The 17,669-nt window shown below is 48.2% G+C and overlaps 1 protein-coding gene across 10 annotated transcripts in view; it reads left to right on the top strand.

Annotated features, from left to right (window-relative positions):
- Positions 1 to 14,388, top strand: part of dnm2a (dynamin 2a) — a 31,601-nt gene extending 17,213 nt beyond the window's left edge. For 2 of the 10 annotated variants that reach the window (XM_077010108.1, XM_077010107.1), the window contains exons 11-22: positions 903 to 989; positions 1,084 to 1,154; positions 1,894 to 1,947; positions 2,251 to 2,302; positions 3,144 to 3,155; positions 5,828 to 5,941; positions 6,633 to 6,742; positions 6,939 to 7,050; positions 7,240 to 7,404; positions 7,943 to 8,166; positions 8,358 to 8,576; positions 9,192 to 12,100. In XM_077010108.1, coding sequence (XP_076866223.1) covers positions 903 to 989; positions 1,084 to 1,154; positions 1,894 to 1,947; positions 2,251 to 2,302; positions 3,144 to 3,155; positions 5,828 to 5,941; positions 6,633 to 6,742; positions 6,939 to 7,050; positions 7,240 to 7,404; positions 7,943 to 8,166; positions 8,358 to 8,576; positions 9,192 to 9,261 — 1,290 coding nt within the window. In that variant the 3' untranslated portion in view covers positions 9,262 to 12,100. Of the gene's footprint in view, positions 1 to 902; positions 990 to 1,083; positions 1,155 to 1,893; positions 1,948 to 2,250; positions 2,303 to 2,745; positions 3,102 to 3,143; positions 3,156 to 5,827; positions 5,942 to 6,632; positions 6,743 to 6,938; positions 7,051 to 7,239; positions 7,405 to 7,942; positions 8,167 to 8,357; positions 8,577 to 9,191; positions 12,101 to 13,107 lie in introns of those variants that run through there. The other 8 variants (XM_077010112.1, XM_077010111.1, XM_077010114.1 and 5 more) reach the window with 6 other exon arrangements.
- Positions 14,389 to 17,669: the final 3,281 nt, after the last annotated feature.

Here is a 17,669-nt window from a genome sequence, read left to right on the forward strand (position 1 = left end):
TCCGTTCACCATCCCCGGGCTCCGTGCCCGCCACTGCCGCCGTTGCCCTAGCAACGGGCCTCATCTGCCACCTTGTGGAAGGGGGAGGGTGTGCACCCCCCCCCCCCACCCACCCCCCTGTTTTTCCTGTATACCTTTTGCTTTAAACTGGCCACTCTGTTGTCTCCTCCTCTCTGTCTCTGTGTTTGCTGTGACTCCACTAACCAATAACCACAGTAATCACCATCACGTGGGCTCTGTTGGGGAGACATTCACCATCACGTGGGCTCTGTTGGGGAGACATTCACCATCACGTGGGCTCTGTTGGGGAGACATTCACCATCACGTGGGCTCTGTTGGGGAGACATTCACCATCACGTGGGCTAATGTCACTACTTACAGCTTTGTTCAAGTCTTTCACTTTAATGTTAATGTAATTTTTGTCTTAATTCCATTTGTCTAAATTGTCTAAAACATGGATAAGTCTGTTTTAAGCATCTGCCTTATTTTATGAACTGAACCTTAAATTCAGTATTTAGAAATCTTTACCATCTGATGGTGAATGCTTTTGCTAATGCTTGTTAGTGTTGTGTGTGTGTGTGTGTGTGTGTGTGTGTGTGTGTGTGTGTGTGTGCGCGCGCGCGCGCTTCCACCCACGCTTGAATTTGGTTCCACAGTCACAGCCAAACACGCATGTGTCATGTTTCACTTCAGTCTGGTCTGCATGAAGGGGAAGAAGCGTGTGTGTGTGTGTGTGAGGGGGAAGAAGCTTGTGCTTGGTTGTGGTTGTGGTCAATTCAAGCTGCCTCCAGCGCTCTGTGATGGCGTGTGATGGTGCACGCCTTCGTGTGCTGCTTTATAAGAGAATTTAGCCTCATTTTTGTGGTAGTCTGCAGTCCTGTGGTGTGTGTGTGTGTCCACAGCTGGTCTCGTACCCTAGACTCCGCGAGGAGACCGAGAGAATCGTCACCACCCACGTCCGAGAGAGAGAGGGCAAGACCAAAGATCAGGTTCTCACATTCTCACACACCCTCCAGACTGAAGTAGCCTGGGATTCTTGTTAAATATCGCTCATCTTACTGCATCTTCAAACCCTTTCTTCAGGTCCTGTTGCTAATTGACTTTGAGCTGTCCTACATCAACACCAACCATGAGGACTTCATTGGCTTTGCCAAGTATGTGTGCCCCGTGCTAACATTTAGCTTCTGGATTTAGCTCTCCCCCCCGAGCTGCTCCAGGTTCGGTCTGAAGGCGTTTTGGGTTGCGACTGCCTCTGATCCGGGATCTTGAACTAGACCTGTAAGCTAAAGTTATGCTTGCGATGTGCGACCCAAGTTGGGGGTCCAGTGGTGGCCCAATTAAAGAAGTGTTTTAGCTCCTCGGGCTTGTGGGGCTGAGGGCGGATGAAAGGGTTAACTTGAGCTCGTTAGCAAGTCGCTACCTGAACTCTGCCGAGGTCTTCATACGTTATGATTAAAGTGATGTTTGAAGTGAGGACGCTCGCTAAAATGTCCCACCAAAACGCTTGAGGACCGGTAGCCTTGTCGCTAGGCTAACTTGTGTCCTCCTTGTCTGGTGTGAAAAGCATGAATAAGAAATGAAACCGTTTTGTGTTCTGCATGTTGTGGTTATGATGGAGACGGGAGCGATGTGTCCAGTGGGCTCCCCCAGTGTGCTGCGTAACACCACCCGTCTGCTGGCCCTCAACACACTGCATGGGTTCCAGTCCTTGCTATTGTCATTAAAAGTGCAGATTTGCATGGAACTAGGAGACCGCGTGTGTCTGAGCTCCTATTGGATAGTTTGTCAGAGTGGGCGTGTCCCCCTTGGCCCCCTTTTGACCCCGCCCCTGCACGCTGTGCATGTGGCTCTGTTGACGGTGCCGCTAACGGTTCTCGTGACGTCACCTTTCAGCCTCGACCACCGCAGGCTGGACGACGGTACCCTTCCTGGGTTTGGCAGCACCAGGTGGGCGAGCAGCTCCACACCCGCACTCCCCCGGCCCGAGCTAGGGGACGGCCTGCCCCACACTGCCCTCTAGTGGGCAACTCACGCTCTCGCGCCCCTGTTGGGGCGAATTCTTTCACGCTGCAATTTGTGGTGTTTCATTTTAGAGTATAGAGAATAGAGGAAGTAAGGTGTGTGTGTGTGTGTGTGTGTGTGTGTGTGTGCGCGTATTAAATGAGCTTGTCTCCTGTTGATGTTTCCTCTCTCTCTCTCTCTCTCTCTCTCTCTCTCTCTCTCTCTCTCTCTCTCTCTCTCCCCACCCAGTGCCCAACAGAGAAATACACCAATGAACAAGAAGAGGCCGGCCCCCAACCAGGTAGGCCCCTCCCCCCCTCATCCTCCCCCCCGTGTTACCACCTCCATGTTCCTTATTCTACTACCCATCACAGAATGGACCCTCCCAGTCCTTTACTCACTAAAGTCCCTGCTTTACAATCCCCCTTTGTGTTTAAATTACCCCTTCACCCCTCTACCCCCCCCCCTCTCATGCTGCACTGAGCACCCAGTGGAATGTTTAGCTGAATTATGTGCTGTGCCATAGGGGTAATAGAATCGGCAGTATGTGCCATTGGGGTAATAGAACCCCGTTTTGCCCTCCTCGCTTTGGCTACCTGCACATTACTGCATGTACGTAATGCTCAACAGGCATGCATCTGCACTACCACACAACAAACCAGTGATCACATCGGTTTTTTGTTTGTTTACATTCTGTTGTGCCTCAGTTAACATGAGCTTTGTTTTGTTTTTTGTTTTAATTAGAATTGCTCATTTCAAATATGCATGGATCCCAACTGTGACCATGAAGCAGCCGTTATGATGAATCAGTTTGTCGTACTGCAAGTTAATCTAATTGCATGTAATTGTGTTCTGTTGCTCTCTCTCTCTCTCTGTCTCTCTCTCTTGTTCTCCATCTATCTGTCTGTCTTATTCATCTCTCTTCCTGTCCCCTCTTCTGTCCTGGTAATCCACCCCATCACCTCCTCGATTCTTTCTAATCCTGTCTTTTTGCTTGTGTTTCCGGACTTTTCTCTCTCTTGTGTGTCTTCCTCCTCTTGCTTTGCCTGTTTTCTGTACCTGGTGATGTCATAACCCCTCCCCCCACCTTGACCCACACCCCCCCCCCCCCCCCCCCCCCCCTCCCTTACATGTCACTGAAGGGTGAAATACTGGTAAGTACCCCGCACAAAAAAAGCCCCGCCCAATTGGAAGTCACCAGGGTTCAGCCAATCAGGATAACTAAGGCTATGGCAATCAGCCAATCGGGACCAATTTTCCTTTGTAGGGTGATTACCGTTAACTCTAACGAGCCCGTTAGCACCTGCCGCTTGACAGGCTGATAAAACTAATGATTATTCTTCTGCCCTGCAGCTAGGACTGTGTGCGCATGCACAGGAGAAGGTATAGTCTTCAGACACAAAATGGTGGAAACCGGGAACAATCGTGTCCATTGGCTGCAGTATTTCTCCTCACTGTTACCAGTAATCGGTAACAGCCCTAATTCGTTTCACTGGTCTGTCTTCTATATTATAACAGCAGTATCTAACCCACAAGTAATTCATGTGATTGGAGCGCTTGAAGAGATTGCTGCTAACGGCTGAATGTTGTAGTCCTGCTATAAGGTAATATTACCTGGCATGAACTTGTGGGTTTTTGTTCTTAACCAACAATAAGTGGATCCAGTAAAAGCTTCACCTCTGTTGTCCTGATGATCTGGCTGAGCTCTGGAGGCTCCTACAGGGGGCGCCGAGTTTATCTATTGGAGGAATCGGCCGTCGCGTCACCGTGGGGATGGAGCGGTCTGGGCAAAAACTGACCCAATCAGAATCCAGGGCCACATACCGAACACGCACATGAGCGAATGGCTGTGGGCCATGTTTTATTTAGCCACTCCCTCAGCTGCATATGTAAATACAGAACTGCCTCGTCGTCTTTAATGATTTGATAAGAAACGTCGTCTGCAAATATTTTTCTGTATTGGGAGCAAAAATAAAGACGCTTTGGCACTTGTCCCCAATGAAGTGAGAAGATGAATCCACTCACTATGGTGGAGGTCCTCTGGGTGTGACTAACGGTGTCAACTGGGAGATCCCCCTAAACTATTAACTCCAGTTAACAGTGATTTCCATAATCAGAACCTTCCAGTTCAGCCAACCAAGCAAACGTCCTGTTTGGTGTCCCCTTAACTGGAAAATTAACAGAGAAGCTCGAATCTTTATTTGGGAAGATTGCTTTAAAAAAAAATAAAATCTATAATGTTTGATTGCTCGTTTATTACATTGGTCTATTATTGGTTTACTTGTTATTACATTTGCTTTGGGCACATGATCGGTATGTTTTTAGATGTTTCTGGGGTCTGTAATGTTTTGTCTGTACTGATGCTGTCTGATGAAGACCACCTATGCCCAGTGTGATTGGATGAGTGTAGTTAGTGGAGGAGGGGTCCTGATCACCTGATCACCACGGTCCGAGTGTGGTGAGGGGGGGTGTGTATCATTCGGTGTTGCCCTCACCCAACCAGACTAGGCCTTTACAGTACGCCCATGCGCAGACTATGTGATTGGACACGTAGCTCTCCTCTCCGCCCACCTCCCCTCTCCTCCTCCAACCGTATCGAGCACTCCTGTGATTCCCCGCCCTTTCCCCCCACCAAAACGAATGATGCGTATGGCTTTCACTGTCCTGATTCGTTGCCTGCTCGTTCTCGTTCGGCGCCGACACGCCCCCTCCGACTAACGACTCCTCCCCTTCCAGCACAGTAATCTGGAGAAGGCGGAGCAGAGAGGAGGCGGGGCCTGCCTCATCCGCCGCCCTCGCTGACCGTGCTACGGTGGTCGGCGCATGCGGTCGGATTCTTGGGGATTTTGGCAATTTCCCATCCGTACAGACGTAGTTGCCCCATGGTTGCCATGGCAGCAGGGTGGACCCCTCGCTCTCTCCCTCCTCCCCTTCACTAGGTCTTAAGAACTTAATTCAGTAAACTAACCTCTCACCTCCTTCGCTCGGCTCCCCCTGTAATCCAGCCTCGTCTTCCTCACCGTTCTAACTCCACCCCGTTCTCCCCCAGTGTCTGTAGTTGCTCCATCAGTCTCCATCTCTCTAGGTCTCTCTAGGCTTAGGCCTCTGTTCTAACGTGTGCATCGGCTTACGGTTAACGCTACTAAAACACACCTAACCCCCCCGTCTAGCATTTAGACGAGTGTCTCACGTGCAGCCCGAGCATTAACCCGTCACGTTGAGCCTAATGCCACCGCCGCCTCCTGACCTTGGCTCCTCTAGAGTTCCTGTTTGGTGTGGCGTGGATGGCATGGTCCTGTCCTACAGGACAAAACACAAACACAAACCCTTTTGCATGCGGAGTTTTGCTCGTCTCCTTCAGGATCAGAACTACACAGGTCTTTCTTTAGTCAATCACTTTGATCCGGTGGCCGGCATTTAAATTAAATACATAACCTTAGGTCACACAATAATGTCTGGTAGACCAAAAGGAGACACTGGACACATAGCTTACACACTTCTATTTAGTCTGGGTGTTATTTAAATACAGCCACGTTTACACTGCAGATTAAGACACGGAGATATTAGCTGTAGTCTAGAGAGGTACGAGCTGGTTCTGGTGGGTGAAGTTAGGATTGCCGACGGCTTCTTATCACATCACGTGTCCTCCTGTCTGTCTCCCTCGACCAGGTAAGTGTGGGCAAGCTTGCGGCGTGGCTGCCCGCAGGAAAAAACAGCGTGTTATGTCGCAGATTAGTCTTCTGTGCCTTCTCCTGACCTGTGTGCCCCGCCCCCCGGCCTGGCTCCGCCCCTGGCCTGGCCCCGCCCCTGCTCTCTCCTCCTGCAGGTGATCCGTAAGGGTTGGCTCACCATCAACAACATCAGCATCATCAAGGGAGGGTCTAAGGAGTACTGGTTCGTCCTGACCGCCGAGTCCCTGTCCTGGTACAAGGACGAAGAGGTGAGGGACGCGCCAGCGCCACACGCTGGACGCTAGCGGGACATTACCACACACAGCTGTTGTCTTGATATACTGAAAGTATATCAAGACATCATATGCCATCATCCTGCACATTACAGGGACGCTATACACAAGCATTCTCGCTGTAACGCCAGCTAGCAGTGTGTTGAGGGGGGAGACGGGGGGAGACGTTGAACTCCACCATGATGATCCCTCCACACGCACAGGCTAAGATCACGTTGATTTGATTATCAATCATGCGAGGTTTGTTTGGCAGGGTTGGCTGGAGCGGACATAAATAAATGAATTATATGTCATCACTTTATCACCCTTCAAATGATGCATGAAAACGGTGTCATTCTTCATTAGAGTTTCATTGTGATGAACGTCTGCCTTTCAGTGTGGGCAAAAACACCAAACGGCGTGAGCTGAGAGGTGCATGCTGGGTACTCCCCAGTGCACTGTGTGTGTGTGTGTGTGTGTGTGTGTGTGTGTGTGTGTGTGTGTGTGTTTGAAGGAAGGAAAGTGATGTGACTTTCTATTGCAGAACTGGTTCCCTCTCACTGTTTTAGTGCACACACGTATGTAAATGCTTCTAGATGCAGAGGCACAGAGACGTGGCAGTGTGAAACACACACACACTCTCTCTCTCTCTCTCCTAAATTCAAAATTCTGCCTCTGTCTCTTGCAGGAGAAGGAGAAGAAATACATGCTTCCCCTGGACAACCTGAAGCTGAGAGACGTGGAGAAGGGCTTCATGTCCAACAAGCACATCTTTGCTGTCTTCAACACCGAGCACAGGTGCCACCCCACTGCCCACAGTGTTGTGTTTGTACACACGCTCACACACGCACACAGACACGCACACACAGGCACACGCACTCTCTCTCACACACACACACACACACACACACACACACACACACGCACTAACATACAGACACATGCACACACACACACTCTCACACACCACTGACCGGTGTGCTCCCTCACGCAGGAACGTGTATAAGGACCTGCGTCAGATCGAGCTGGCGTGTGACAGTCAGGATGACGTGGACAGCTGGAAGGCCTCCTTCCTGCGTGCTGGCGTCTACCCTGAGAAAGACCAGGTCCTGCGGGCGACCACCAGGGCGGCGATAGCGCTCCTGTTCGCTGCCTTTATGACCACAGACTAAGCTCAGCGCGCACTGTGGCAGTTTACGGTGACAAAATTATGCTGAATAGATGTTCCTTAAATAATTCCTTTAATTCTTAAACTGTGCGTGTGTGTGTGTGTGTGTGTGTGTGTGTGTGTGTAGGTGGAGGCGGAGGATGCAGCTCCATCAGACACCTTCTCCATGGACCCCCAGCTGGAGAGGCAGGTGGAGACCATCCGCAACCTTGTGGACTCCTACATTGGGATCGTCAACAAGACCATCCGGGACCTCATGCCCAAGACCATCATGCATTTAATGATCAACAGTGTGAGTGTTGACCCCCCGTGCCTGGGTGTGCGCTTGTGAGCGTGCACGTGTGAGCGTGCACGTAGCGACCTGTGTGTGTGCATGTCCAGACTTGTGTGAGAAGCGTGATCAGACTGCCTGCCGTTCTTCTAAAACACGCTGTCTGTTTGGCTGTTCACAAAGCATCCCGGTTTCAGGTTGATTCAGGGGGGGTTTCGGTGTGACGCACCCATGCCAGCTTTGCTCATTTCCAAAGCTCTAGTCGGTGTGCACCAAACACTCGTTCTCATCTGGTGCTTCTGATTTTATTTAAGTGTTTCTAAGAGGTGTCACGAAGCTTGTTTTCCCAAAAGCACTACTAAAACCTTGGTACAGAGAAACTGAAACCAGTAGCATTGTGGGTATTGTGCAGTCATTCGTGCATTAACTTCCTCTTGTGTGACTTGATCGGTGACATCATTTCATGAGCACACCGTTTCAGATTGAATTAATAGCATTATATGTATACGTGGAGCAACTGTTCTGTGATCAGCACACGGGTGCCGTTTCTCCCCCGTAGGCGAAAGAGTTCATCCACTCTGAGCTGCTGGCGTACCTCTACTCGTCGGGGGACCAGAACACGCTGATGGAGGAGTCAGCGGACCAGGCACAGAGGCGGGACGAGACCCTGCGCATGTACCACGCCATCAAGGAGGCGCTCACCATCATCGGAGACATCAGCACCTCCACCGTGTCCATGCCCGTGCCTCCGCCCGTCAACGACACCTGGATACCGGAGGCCAGGTCAGGACCGCGCTCGCCCTGGGCCGGGCCTCGGCTTTGAGGAGTGTGTGTGTGTGTGTGTGTGTGGGTGTGTGTGTGTGTGTGTGTGAGCTGTTAACTTCTTTTGTTTGTTTATCTGCAAAGTAAGGGTCTTAGCGTGGACGCCACCCAGGCCACTGATTGGCTCTCAGCTGCCTCATTGTCATTCGCAGCCCCACCCCTCAGCGGAGACCGGCCGCCTCATCAGCTCCCCCCAGCAGACCTCCAGCAGTGAGAGGCTCCACCCCAGGACCGCCTACCCTCAACCCCACCCCTGCCTTCACGGCCCCGCCCATCCCGTTCCGCCCGGGCAACAGCGGCCAGGACCCTTTCGGAGCTCCGCCCCCCCAGATCCCCTCTCGCCCCGCCCGCATACCCCCTGGCGTCCCCAGGTAAGAGCGCCGAGGGCTTCGGGACGCCCAAACGTCCACAGCACCAGCGTCCTCCCTGTGTGTAGCGTAAACACTTCACCTGCACTTCTCCAGACCCCAAACACCACCACACACTTCTACACACGCAGAACCGTGTTTGGCAGGTAGGGGGCAGCAGCCACACCTGGCCTCAAACCAGAGTTTTCTGTGTGTGTGTGTGTGTGTGTGTGTGTGTGTGTTTGTGTGTGTGTGTGTGTGTGTGTGTGTGTGTGAGAAATCATATCCTGCTATGTTATATAATCAACAGGGAAGTTTGTAACATTCCTTCATGACCTTTGACCTGGGCTTCATTGGGAATGTTGGAGCCGAGTGTGTGCAGGTCACCTCGAGACACTGACGTTGCTGCCGTAATCTCCTCTGCTTTAACGTCTTCTTCAATATTACATTGTTCTGTTTCTTTCGTCCCCTCCGTCTCTGGTTCTGTCTCTCCTCTGTTAATCTGGCCTGTGGCTCCTCCCTCTTGTCTCGTTTGTCCTCCACCACCGTCCCAAGCTTGTGTGCCCTCACCGTTTCTCTCGCTCCGTCTCTCTCTGTGTGGGGAAGGTCTCATTTCTGTCTCACTCTTGTCTCCCACAGCCGAAGACCCCCTGGTGCTCCACAGAGACCCACCATAATCCGCCCAGCTGAGCCCTCCCTTCTAGACTAGGAGACTATGCGCACGCGGACCCCAAACCTGTGAATGTGGGCGGAGAGACACACAAATGGGGCGGGGCCTTGTTTTGGGGGAGGGCTGCAGGGTTAAAGTGTCTGAACATTGAGCCCAACTTGTCTAGTTCACTCAAACTGTTGTCTGACGAGCGCTGCTAATTTTCCATCTTTTAGTTTTGTTTTCTAAAACTCTGGAGTCAGAATTCGGGCCCTACGTGGAAGGGGCCGAACTCTCTGAGTGCTGTAAGGGGTGAGCGGAGGAAGTGTGCTTGGCTTCCTGCTTCTTCTTTTTTGGTTTGTTCGTTTCCTTTTCTCCCCCCAGCTGTTAACTCAGATGACCACCAGGGGGCACCGTGTTCGGCCTGTGTAGATAAAACAGCGTTTGCTCTAGATTTGCTTTGAGAATGAGGTGGTTTTCATTCACTGTGAGGGGTGATTTTACAAGTGGAAGAACGTTTGTACAAAGCGATTTGGAGTTAATTTGGCCTTTCTGTTCTCTCTAAGCATTACTTGAGCCCAGTTAAGACCTCTTAAGTGTAATATACGCTAACATTTTTTTTTTCCTCTTGACTAACTGATATCATGCTGAAAACGTACCGTTGTTATTGTTCATTTTGGGTTTGAGAATTGTTCTTTTGTTGGTGTTTGTTCATTCTAGGGTTCATTTTAAATTAAGTTGTATATAGTTATCAGACACCCAGTTCACTCAATGAGGAATCAGATCAGTCACCATCAGACATGCTCTGGACACCCGTCTCTGAACAAGTGATCAATACGTCCAAAATGGCTGCCAGCATCCGCAGTAAAATAACTGTACATTCAAACAGTTTGCAGTTAGCAGGGAACTTAATGGTGGTGGTGGTGGTGGTGGTGGTGGTGGAGAACACTATGAAAGTCCCCGTACAGTCATGGCTGCCTCGGGGATTTTACATAGACTTATTTTAAAGAGTTGCGTATGTAAACCTAGATTCTTAAAGATCACTTAGACTTTTAGCTGTGAGTCTCGGGGGGGAGTTGTGTATGCAGCTTCACCTCTGAAATGCTTTTGTTTACACATAATATCCTGTGTATATGGAAATAACCCTTAAGGCACACTCACCACTTGCAGGTGATTGGAGGATGGATTGGGGGGAGGAGCCATAGGCAGAGGGGTGAACTACTCTGTCCTGTGTGAGATGGCATCTGAGGTGAAAGGCATTTTTATAGTCCCAGTTTGTTAACATATTTGCAGTTGTCTTAGCGGAGTTGTATGTATATAGTTGAAACAAATCTCACGGAGCTTTTCACATTCAGGGAAGGACAAGATTGTCTTTGGGATGTTGGGGGGATTCTGTACTTGGACAGTTTGGCCATATTGCGCTAAAATGGCTAATGGTGAACAAAAGCCAGCTGTCCCAGTTAGTGTGATCATGTCAACACGCTCATGTAGGTTCTGCTCGAAGCAACGTCATCGTTTGCTGCAAACTGCACATTTTAAGGGTTAATCCTGAAGATGTGGGTGTCTGCCATATGTAAGCCAGACTATAAGAACAGGGTAATCACGTCGGGCACATGTAGGTGTATTGGGAGTGAGGTGGGATTTTGAAACAGACAGGCAACCGTGCCGGCCAGGTTCACAGACATGCCCAAGTAGAGGGCGTAAGGGACCGCGATAGCCAATCAGCAGAGCCTGTAGCATGGCTGTGGACTGTACTAACAGATGCACTAACGGGGGGGAGGTGTTTTGGGGAACAGTTGCACAGAGTTCGAGTTTAAGTGTGTATTATTATTATTATTATTTATAATACAGGCATTTGTCTTTTAGTGTTCCAATTTTCCATTTCCTAAGCCGCTAGGAACCCGTTCTTGAGCTGTTCCTCTAGAACAAGTGGGCGTAGGTGCCGTGATTCTTCCTCCCATCTTCACCACCACACCTAGCAACAGTAGAAATGACCTGCCAGTCACTCTGAGAGGTCGAGGGGTCAAGGGTCACGTAGCAGGCCCCGTTCTTCCCTGGTTGCTTCTGATCTGATTTCAGAATGAGAGAGTTTGGTGTTTGGTTTCGTTTGATGACTTAAGCGTGGCGTGCAACGGGTGGTGGTGATGTTGATCATGATGCCGACTGTTATCAGTGTGTTTTCTGTGGATTGATTATTAAATTAAGACGGAGAGGTGAAGGGAGAGGCGGTCCTTGTCCGTGTCAACATGATCTGTTGTCCAGTTACAGCCCAGCACTGACCTTAAGGTGAAGTGCACATGAACGCAGAGACTAACTGCTTGTGGGTATTCCTACATGCTGAGGCTTCATGCTGTGATTCTCACTGTGTGGCTACAGTGACCCAGACCACCATCTGGTTGTCATGGGCTGCTACAGTGACCCAGACCACCATCTGGTTGTCATGGGCTGCTACAGTGACCCAGACCACCATCTGGTTGGCATGGGCAGCTACAGCCCAGCCAGTCGGACTGTCTTTTTAATCAATTTAACATAAACGTACAGACTTACTCACAATCACAAAATTATGACTCATCTATCAGACTGGAAAGTTGAGTAGGTCCTACAGACGCCGTCATTGTAGCCGTGTGTAGTCAGTAATGTCACGGTGACCTGGCACCTCCACCCCCCTCTCCACCTCCCTGATCTCCTCGTCTCTTAGACCGGAGGGGTGGGTGGAGGGACGGCTGGTCATCTGCGTACTTCACCTAATGACGTGTCCTTTTTTTAATTTTACTTTTGTCCTCCTTGAAATGACGACGCCTTGTTAAGTGCCTCTCTGTAGCTATTAATGCACTCTAAGCAAAAGGTGAATGACAAGACTTGGAAAAATGAGCTAATAAACGGCTACTGTGTAATAAAAGGGACTGTCTGTGGTGATTTGGTGTTTCCCTTGTCTGCCGTTTCCTTCCTCTGGTCTCCGCCGCCGTCTCCTGGTTTCACCCGCCGGCTTCCGTCTTGCATGGTGTGCGTCTTCTTCCTCTTTCGGTAATGTCACCGAAACCACGGAGCACCGGTGCCCACGGCATGCCGCCTCCGAGCGCTTGGGGGGTGGGGGTGCCTCTGCCGGACATCCCTTTTGGAGAAGTGCAGAGACGGGGCGAGTCCATCACCACGACGACGACAGCCAGGGGCCGCAGTGCTTTTCCCCCGAAGCGGTCGCGCTTAACTGTAGGCGAGGGTTGAATCAGGCGGCGCTAATGGGGAAAACGCTCAACTTTCCAGCGGCGTAACCTTCTGTGACTGGATCTGCTGCCCCAGTTACGTAATGGGAAGTGTCTTCTGGTGTTACCACATCATTTTTTGTGTGATAATGCTAGGTCTTTTTACACTTCTTTTTTTTAGAATTAAGGTTTTAGAGCCAATCATCATGGGATCTGCATGTCTTGTTTGTGTATCTCATCTGACTCTAAGCAAAATATATATATATATATATATATATATATATATATATATATATATATATATATATATATATAATATATGGATCCCAGGTAATCACTTATAAGTGGATTGAAACCCCCCCTGCAATAGACTACTGAACCAGTCTGTGTGTAATTTCATACGTGTTTCTGGTTTACATGAAACCCAGTTAGCATGTTCAAGTTGCCATGCTCAGGTAGGTCATGTGTGGTGCAAACTACACTCCAGTTGCTCAGTTTTAAGAGGTGTGCACATACACATTTGTCGGTCATTTCACCTCGGCCCAATCAAGCCCAGCTGCATACACGTGAGAATCGCACGTGCCCCGACGTCTGCCCACCACCCATCTCACGCTCCAGAGTCGGGATTTCTCGTTTCTGTCATTTCTCGTTGCTCCTGTTGCTCATCTCATGTGTCTCGTTTTTCGTTGCGGTTGTTCTCGCACAGACGTCCGGCTCCTCGACGGAACCAGTGGTGAGACCATCGCTGCTGCAGTGCACTGTGGGAGACGGACGTGACCCGAGCCATCCGATACCTGCTTAAGCAATGCCAAACTCTCCACGCCTGAAGCCTGCTTAAGCATTTCCAAACTCTCCACGCCATGCCTGAAGCCTGCTTGCTTCTCCTCCTGCTTTATGGTTCATCCTTGCAGAAAACAGCCACCTCACCATGAAGCAGTGGTGAAGGGATCATCTGGCTGGAGCTCTGATGCGTTCTTACTGCAGTGACATTTCAGGTTCTCCTTAAAAATGTATGAATGGTCCGATACTCAAGTACACAGTTCACTGGGTTCACGACCAAGAACCACTCCCTCAGCAGCCATTTAAACATTTTCATTAAACTTCTGACCTCAGTTTTGCTTAGTTGGCAAAGACCCCTGCCAAGAACATTCATACTAGATTGTGTCTCTCAAAATGAAGGTTTTCTGATGTGTCTGCAGTAAAAGCAAATATAATAAGTGGGTTTAATGAGTTTTAAATAAGTTATCAGCATCATCAGTGCCAAACCATTACAGGGAACAAAAATCTAGTGACAATGAAATGTCCTATCGACAAGGGACTTTATATTTAAACAACTTTATTTGTTTTTACAACTGTGAGAAATTAAAAACCTCCAACTTCATCCTGAAAACATTCATCTCGCTCCCTAATAAGGGCGTCCTCTCCTACTGTGTGTTTCTAAGCACGATATACATCCGTGTTGTTCAGTTTGTTGCCTTTGTGTAGAATACTTGGGACGGGGACCTACTGTCATTGGAGCACAGTGTGTGTTTAGGAAGCAACTACAGACACAGAGGGGTTTTCAGGTTCGCTAGAGGTTACGCTTAACTTTGAGGCCGCAGCCTGAAAGGTCACCATAACTACAGGGTATAAGGGAACTAAACCGACTCTGCAATGCCGTACAACACTAATGCCTATTGTACATGTACACGGGATATGATGTCAAAAAACCCTGTGCCAATCCATTAGAGAATTTCACTGGTGCAGCCTAGGTATGTGACACCTCGGTGACCTCTACAGGTGAGCTGACAGTGAAGGAAACCGTGACGGGAAAAGATGGCCTACGGTTACTTCTGCCTGTGTGTCTGTTTTCTTCCACCAATCAACAATATGTCCATTGTAAAATACGATTCCATCTCGCACTCCGAGAATAATACTTTGTTTTATGTATGTACCTTGTCGCAACAAAAACTGATGTGTAATATATTAAATAAATGCGATCTACATTTCTTTTAGCAACTTGTTTTGAAATATAAAAAGTAGAACATTTTATTCCTGTATGTGAATGCAGTCATAAACAACTAGAGCATGAGGTTCACGTGTCAATTCCAGATCTTACAAAACTTCAAGCAAACCGCTGCACAACAGAAACACATCTGGAGGCATTCTAGAAACGGTAAGAGAGTCTTATACATCACAAAAAGCCATTAAGATAACCAACCAATCCTGAAGAATCCAGCACCTCTAAATGCTTCGAGTCACTGACCCTGTGACTTCCTCCCACACTTGGGCGTAGCTGTTCCTTTAGGAGTTTCTACAAACTGTTGGCTTGCTGGCCTGGTTCCTTCCCAGCATGCATCATTATGGTACATCTCTTCCTACTTGGCGGTGCTACACTGTTCTTCACCTCCAGAACTTCATACATCCCACATGAACTGTAGCTTCCAAGGGGTTACAGACTCTGCCGAAACAGGCTCCAGAGTAGTAATGATGGTAATGAGTGGTAATCTCCACCATCCCAGTACAAACTACATCTACAAACAGCGGCTTTTGTCTTTGCAGATGTACCTTCAACACAGCTCTTTCTCACGACACTAGTCACAGTACACAGGCGACGGCAAACTGATCAGCAGTCTGACAACATTCGATCAGCCAAAATAACTAGCCACGTAGTGTTAACACTCATCATACCCTAATATAATCCAGTTTAGTGTCCCCAGGATACCATGAACTCCATGTTCTCCCCCACCCATCCAAAGCTGTAGTCAAAGCAGATCTGCAGTCTCCCTCCACTGTGGGCTCCACCCTGACACATGAATAACCTTATTCAGTCACTATGAGAAAGGTGGTAAAAGTCAGAAACTTAGTTAAGGTTAGGAATAACTGTCCCATCCTCTGTGGTGGTGATGTGTATGTGGATAAGAGAATGTAATGGTTTCGAGCGTTAGGGGGTTATGTCAAAGCAGGAGTCAGGCTGTGCACAAGACATGCTAATCAATCCTCAAGTCAGAGACGAGCTTGTATCCACGAGGAATTAGCGTGAAGCCCAACTGTGTAAACACTAAATTAACTGATTAGAACCAATATCAAAACCCACACCCAAGATATGCTTAGTCTAGTCATGAAGACTTGCTACTTCACAGTTGTATGGCGTGACCTACACGAGCAGCTCCTTCACATCTGGTTTGATTTGGATTAGATGTTGTATGCAGCTACAGTAGAGCACAGAGAACGCACAGCTGTGCGGTGCCGTGGCTCTCCAAAGCCACAATCTGCCAACCAGGCCTTAGTCTGGCCCTGCGCGCCAGCAGGAGTCCACATGGCCGGCCACGACGGGGAGTGAGAGAGGCAGACAGGCAGAGCAGCGCTCGCGGCCTGTTCCCCCGCGAGCGCGAGCAGCCGTCACCAGGCGCGCGAGCATATCAATGCTGAGACGAAACGACACAATATCCGGTTATAAAGACGGTAGATGCAGCGTGGCCGTTTATCTGACCGCACATGAACGCTTTGGTTTAGCTCTGAATTGAACTCACATTAATGTGACATTAATATCTTTTGACATTTGTGGATTTTCAAGGTGTCGTCGTCGGCTTTGAAGGTGCCATTTTGCAACACGTTTCTCAAAGTAATCTCATTAAACGGGAGTCTAATTATCAAACTTTTATGTGTGTCAAAACCTAAAAGCATTTACATTTCTTAAGAAATAAAACCTGTTCACAAAATCCCAGCGTGATAAATACAACTCAAATGTGTTCAGTCACCTTTTACTTCACTAATTGATTCATTCTTTTGTTTCTCGACACTTGTGCACACGGTTATTGTAGACAGCTTTGCAGGCAAACAATATTTAGCTCATGTTGACAATGACCTGAATGCGAGACTACAAGAACTAGATGTTTCTCATGTAAACCTGATATGTCAGCACGACAGCTTGGCAAATGGGACGTTGACGTTTACCTAACCATCGGCCAGGGAACACACACACACACACACACACACACACACACACACACACACACACACACACACACACACACATAGCTTGTGTTATTTTTAGATTTTATTTTCTGGGAGAGTAACTGCAGTGTACTTTACTAAGAAACATAAAGATAGTGTCTTTAGCCTATGTAATAAAACGTTTGATGGTTTTGATGTTACATGTGTGTGGTCTCATCATGTGTCATGACCACAGGTGTCAGTAGAATTCATGGAACAAACACATCAGCATTATCATATTCAGTGTTGCCATAGTTACTTTGAAACAGTAATCCGACTACTGACTACTTCTTTAAAAAGTAACTCAGTTAAGTTACTGACTACTTGCTTTTAAAAGTAACTAAGTTAGATTACTTTTAGTTACTTTCAGCAGAGGCTGATCCCCCGCCCCTATAACATGAAAATGACTACCAGTTCTGCCAATACTCACTTTATTGACATGTATTTTAACCGGAACATCAAAAATGACACTGGCATTTGTAAACTTTTTCTTGAAATAGGCTTACATGTTTTTTAAATAAATAAATAAGACAGTCTTTCTGTTCAACTCCGCCCACTTACAGGGTTGCCAACTGTCACGCATTGAGACACACGCATTTGACTGTCTTCACACGCTTACGCCACACTTCCGATATCTCACGCCGAAAAAAAAATCCAGTTTATTTACCTCTGATCCACATCTATGATTCAATGAGTTACTAGTTCGATCTGGCGCCAACCACCGGCGATCGATCGATCGCGATATAATACTGAATTTAGTCAATTTTACACCCCGCCCGGTAACAATTTACGTTCGCCGCCAAGGCCCGGTTTTTTTTTTTTTTTTCAGGTTTGACGTTGTGTTTTTGAAAGTAGACAGCACTCTGTCGCCAGGACAGAGTGTACAACGGACCTTAATGTTGTCTTCCTTAGCCGAAATAAAATCAAAATAATGCCTGTATTTCCAGCTGCTAAAGGCGAACCTCTCCTTCCATCTGACTTTGGCGCCGCAGAGCAGAGATGACGTAACCGCGTAAGAAACGTGTAGCCAAAAAATAAGAATGAATAAATATAACCTACGTTCCCCCGAAATGCAGAAATAGTAACGCACGATGTTTTAGATAAGTAACTTTAATCTGACTACTAGTTTTTAAATAGTAGTTGCGTTAGACTACTCGTTACTGAAAAAAGTAGTCCGACTACAGTAACGCGTTACTAAGTAACGCGTTACCGGCATCACTGATCATATTATATATGCATTAAATGTTATAATCCATCACAGATATATGTGGCACGATATTGATTAAATTACTT

The sequence above is a fragment of the Brachyhypopomus gauderio genome, chromosome 6 (genome assembly GCF_052324685.1).
Source record: "Brachyhypopomus gauderio isolate BG-103 chromosome 6, BGAUD_0.2, whole genome shotgun sequence".
Lineage (NCBI taxonomy): Eukaryota > Metazoa > Chordata > Actinopteri > Gymnotiformes > Hypopomidae > Brachyhypopomus > Brachyhypopomus gauderio.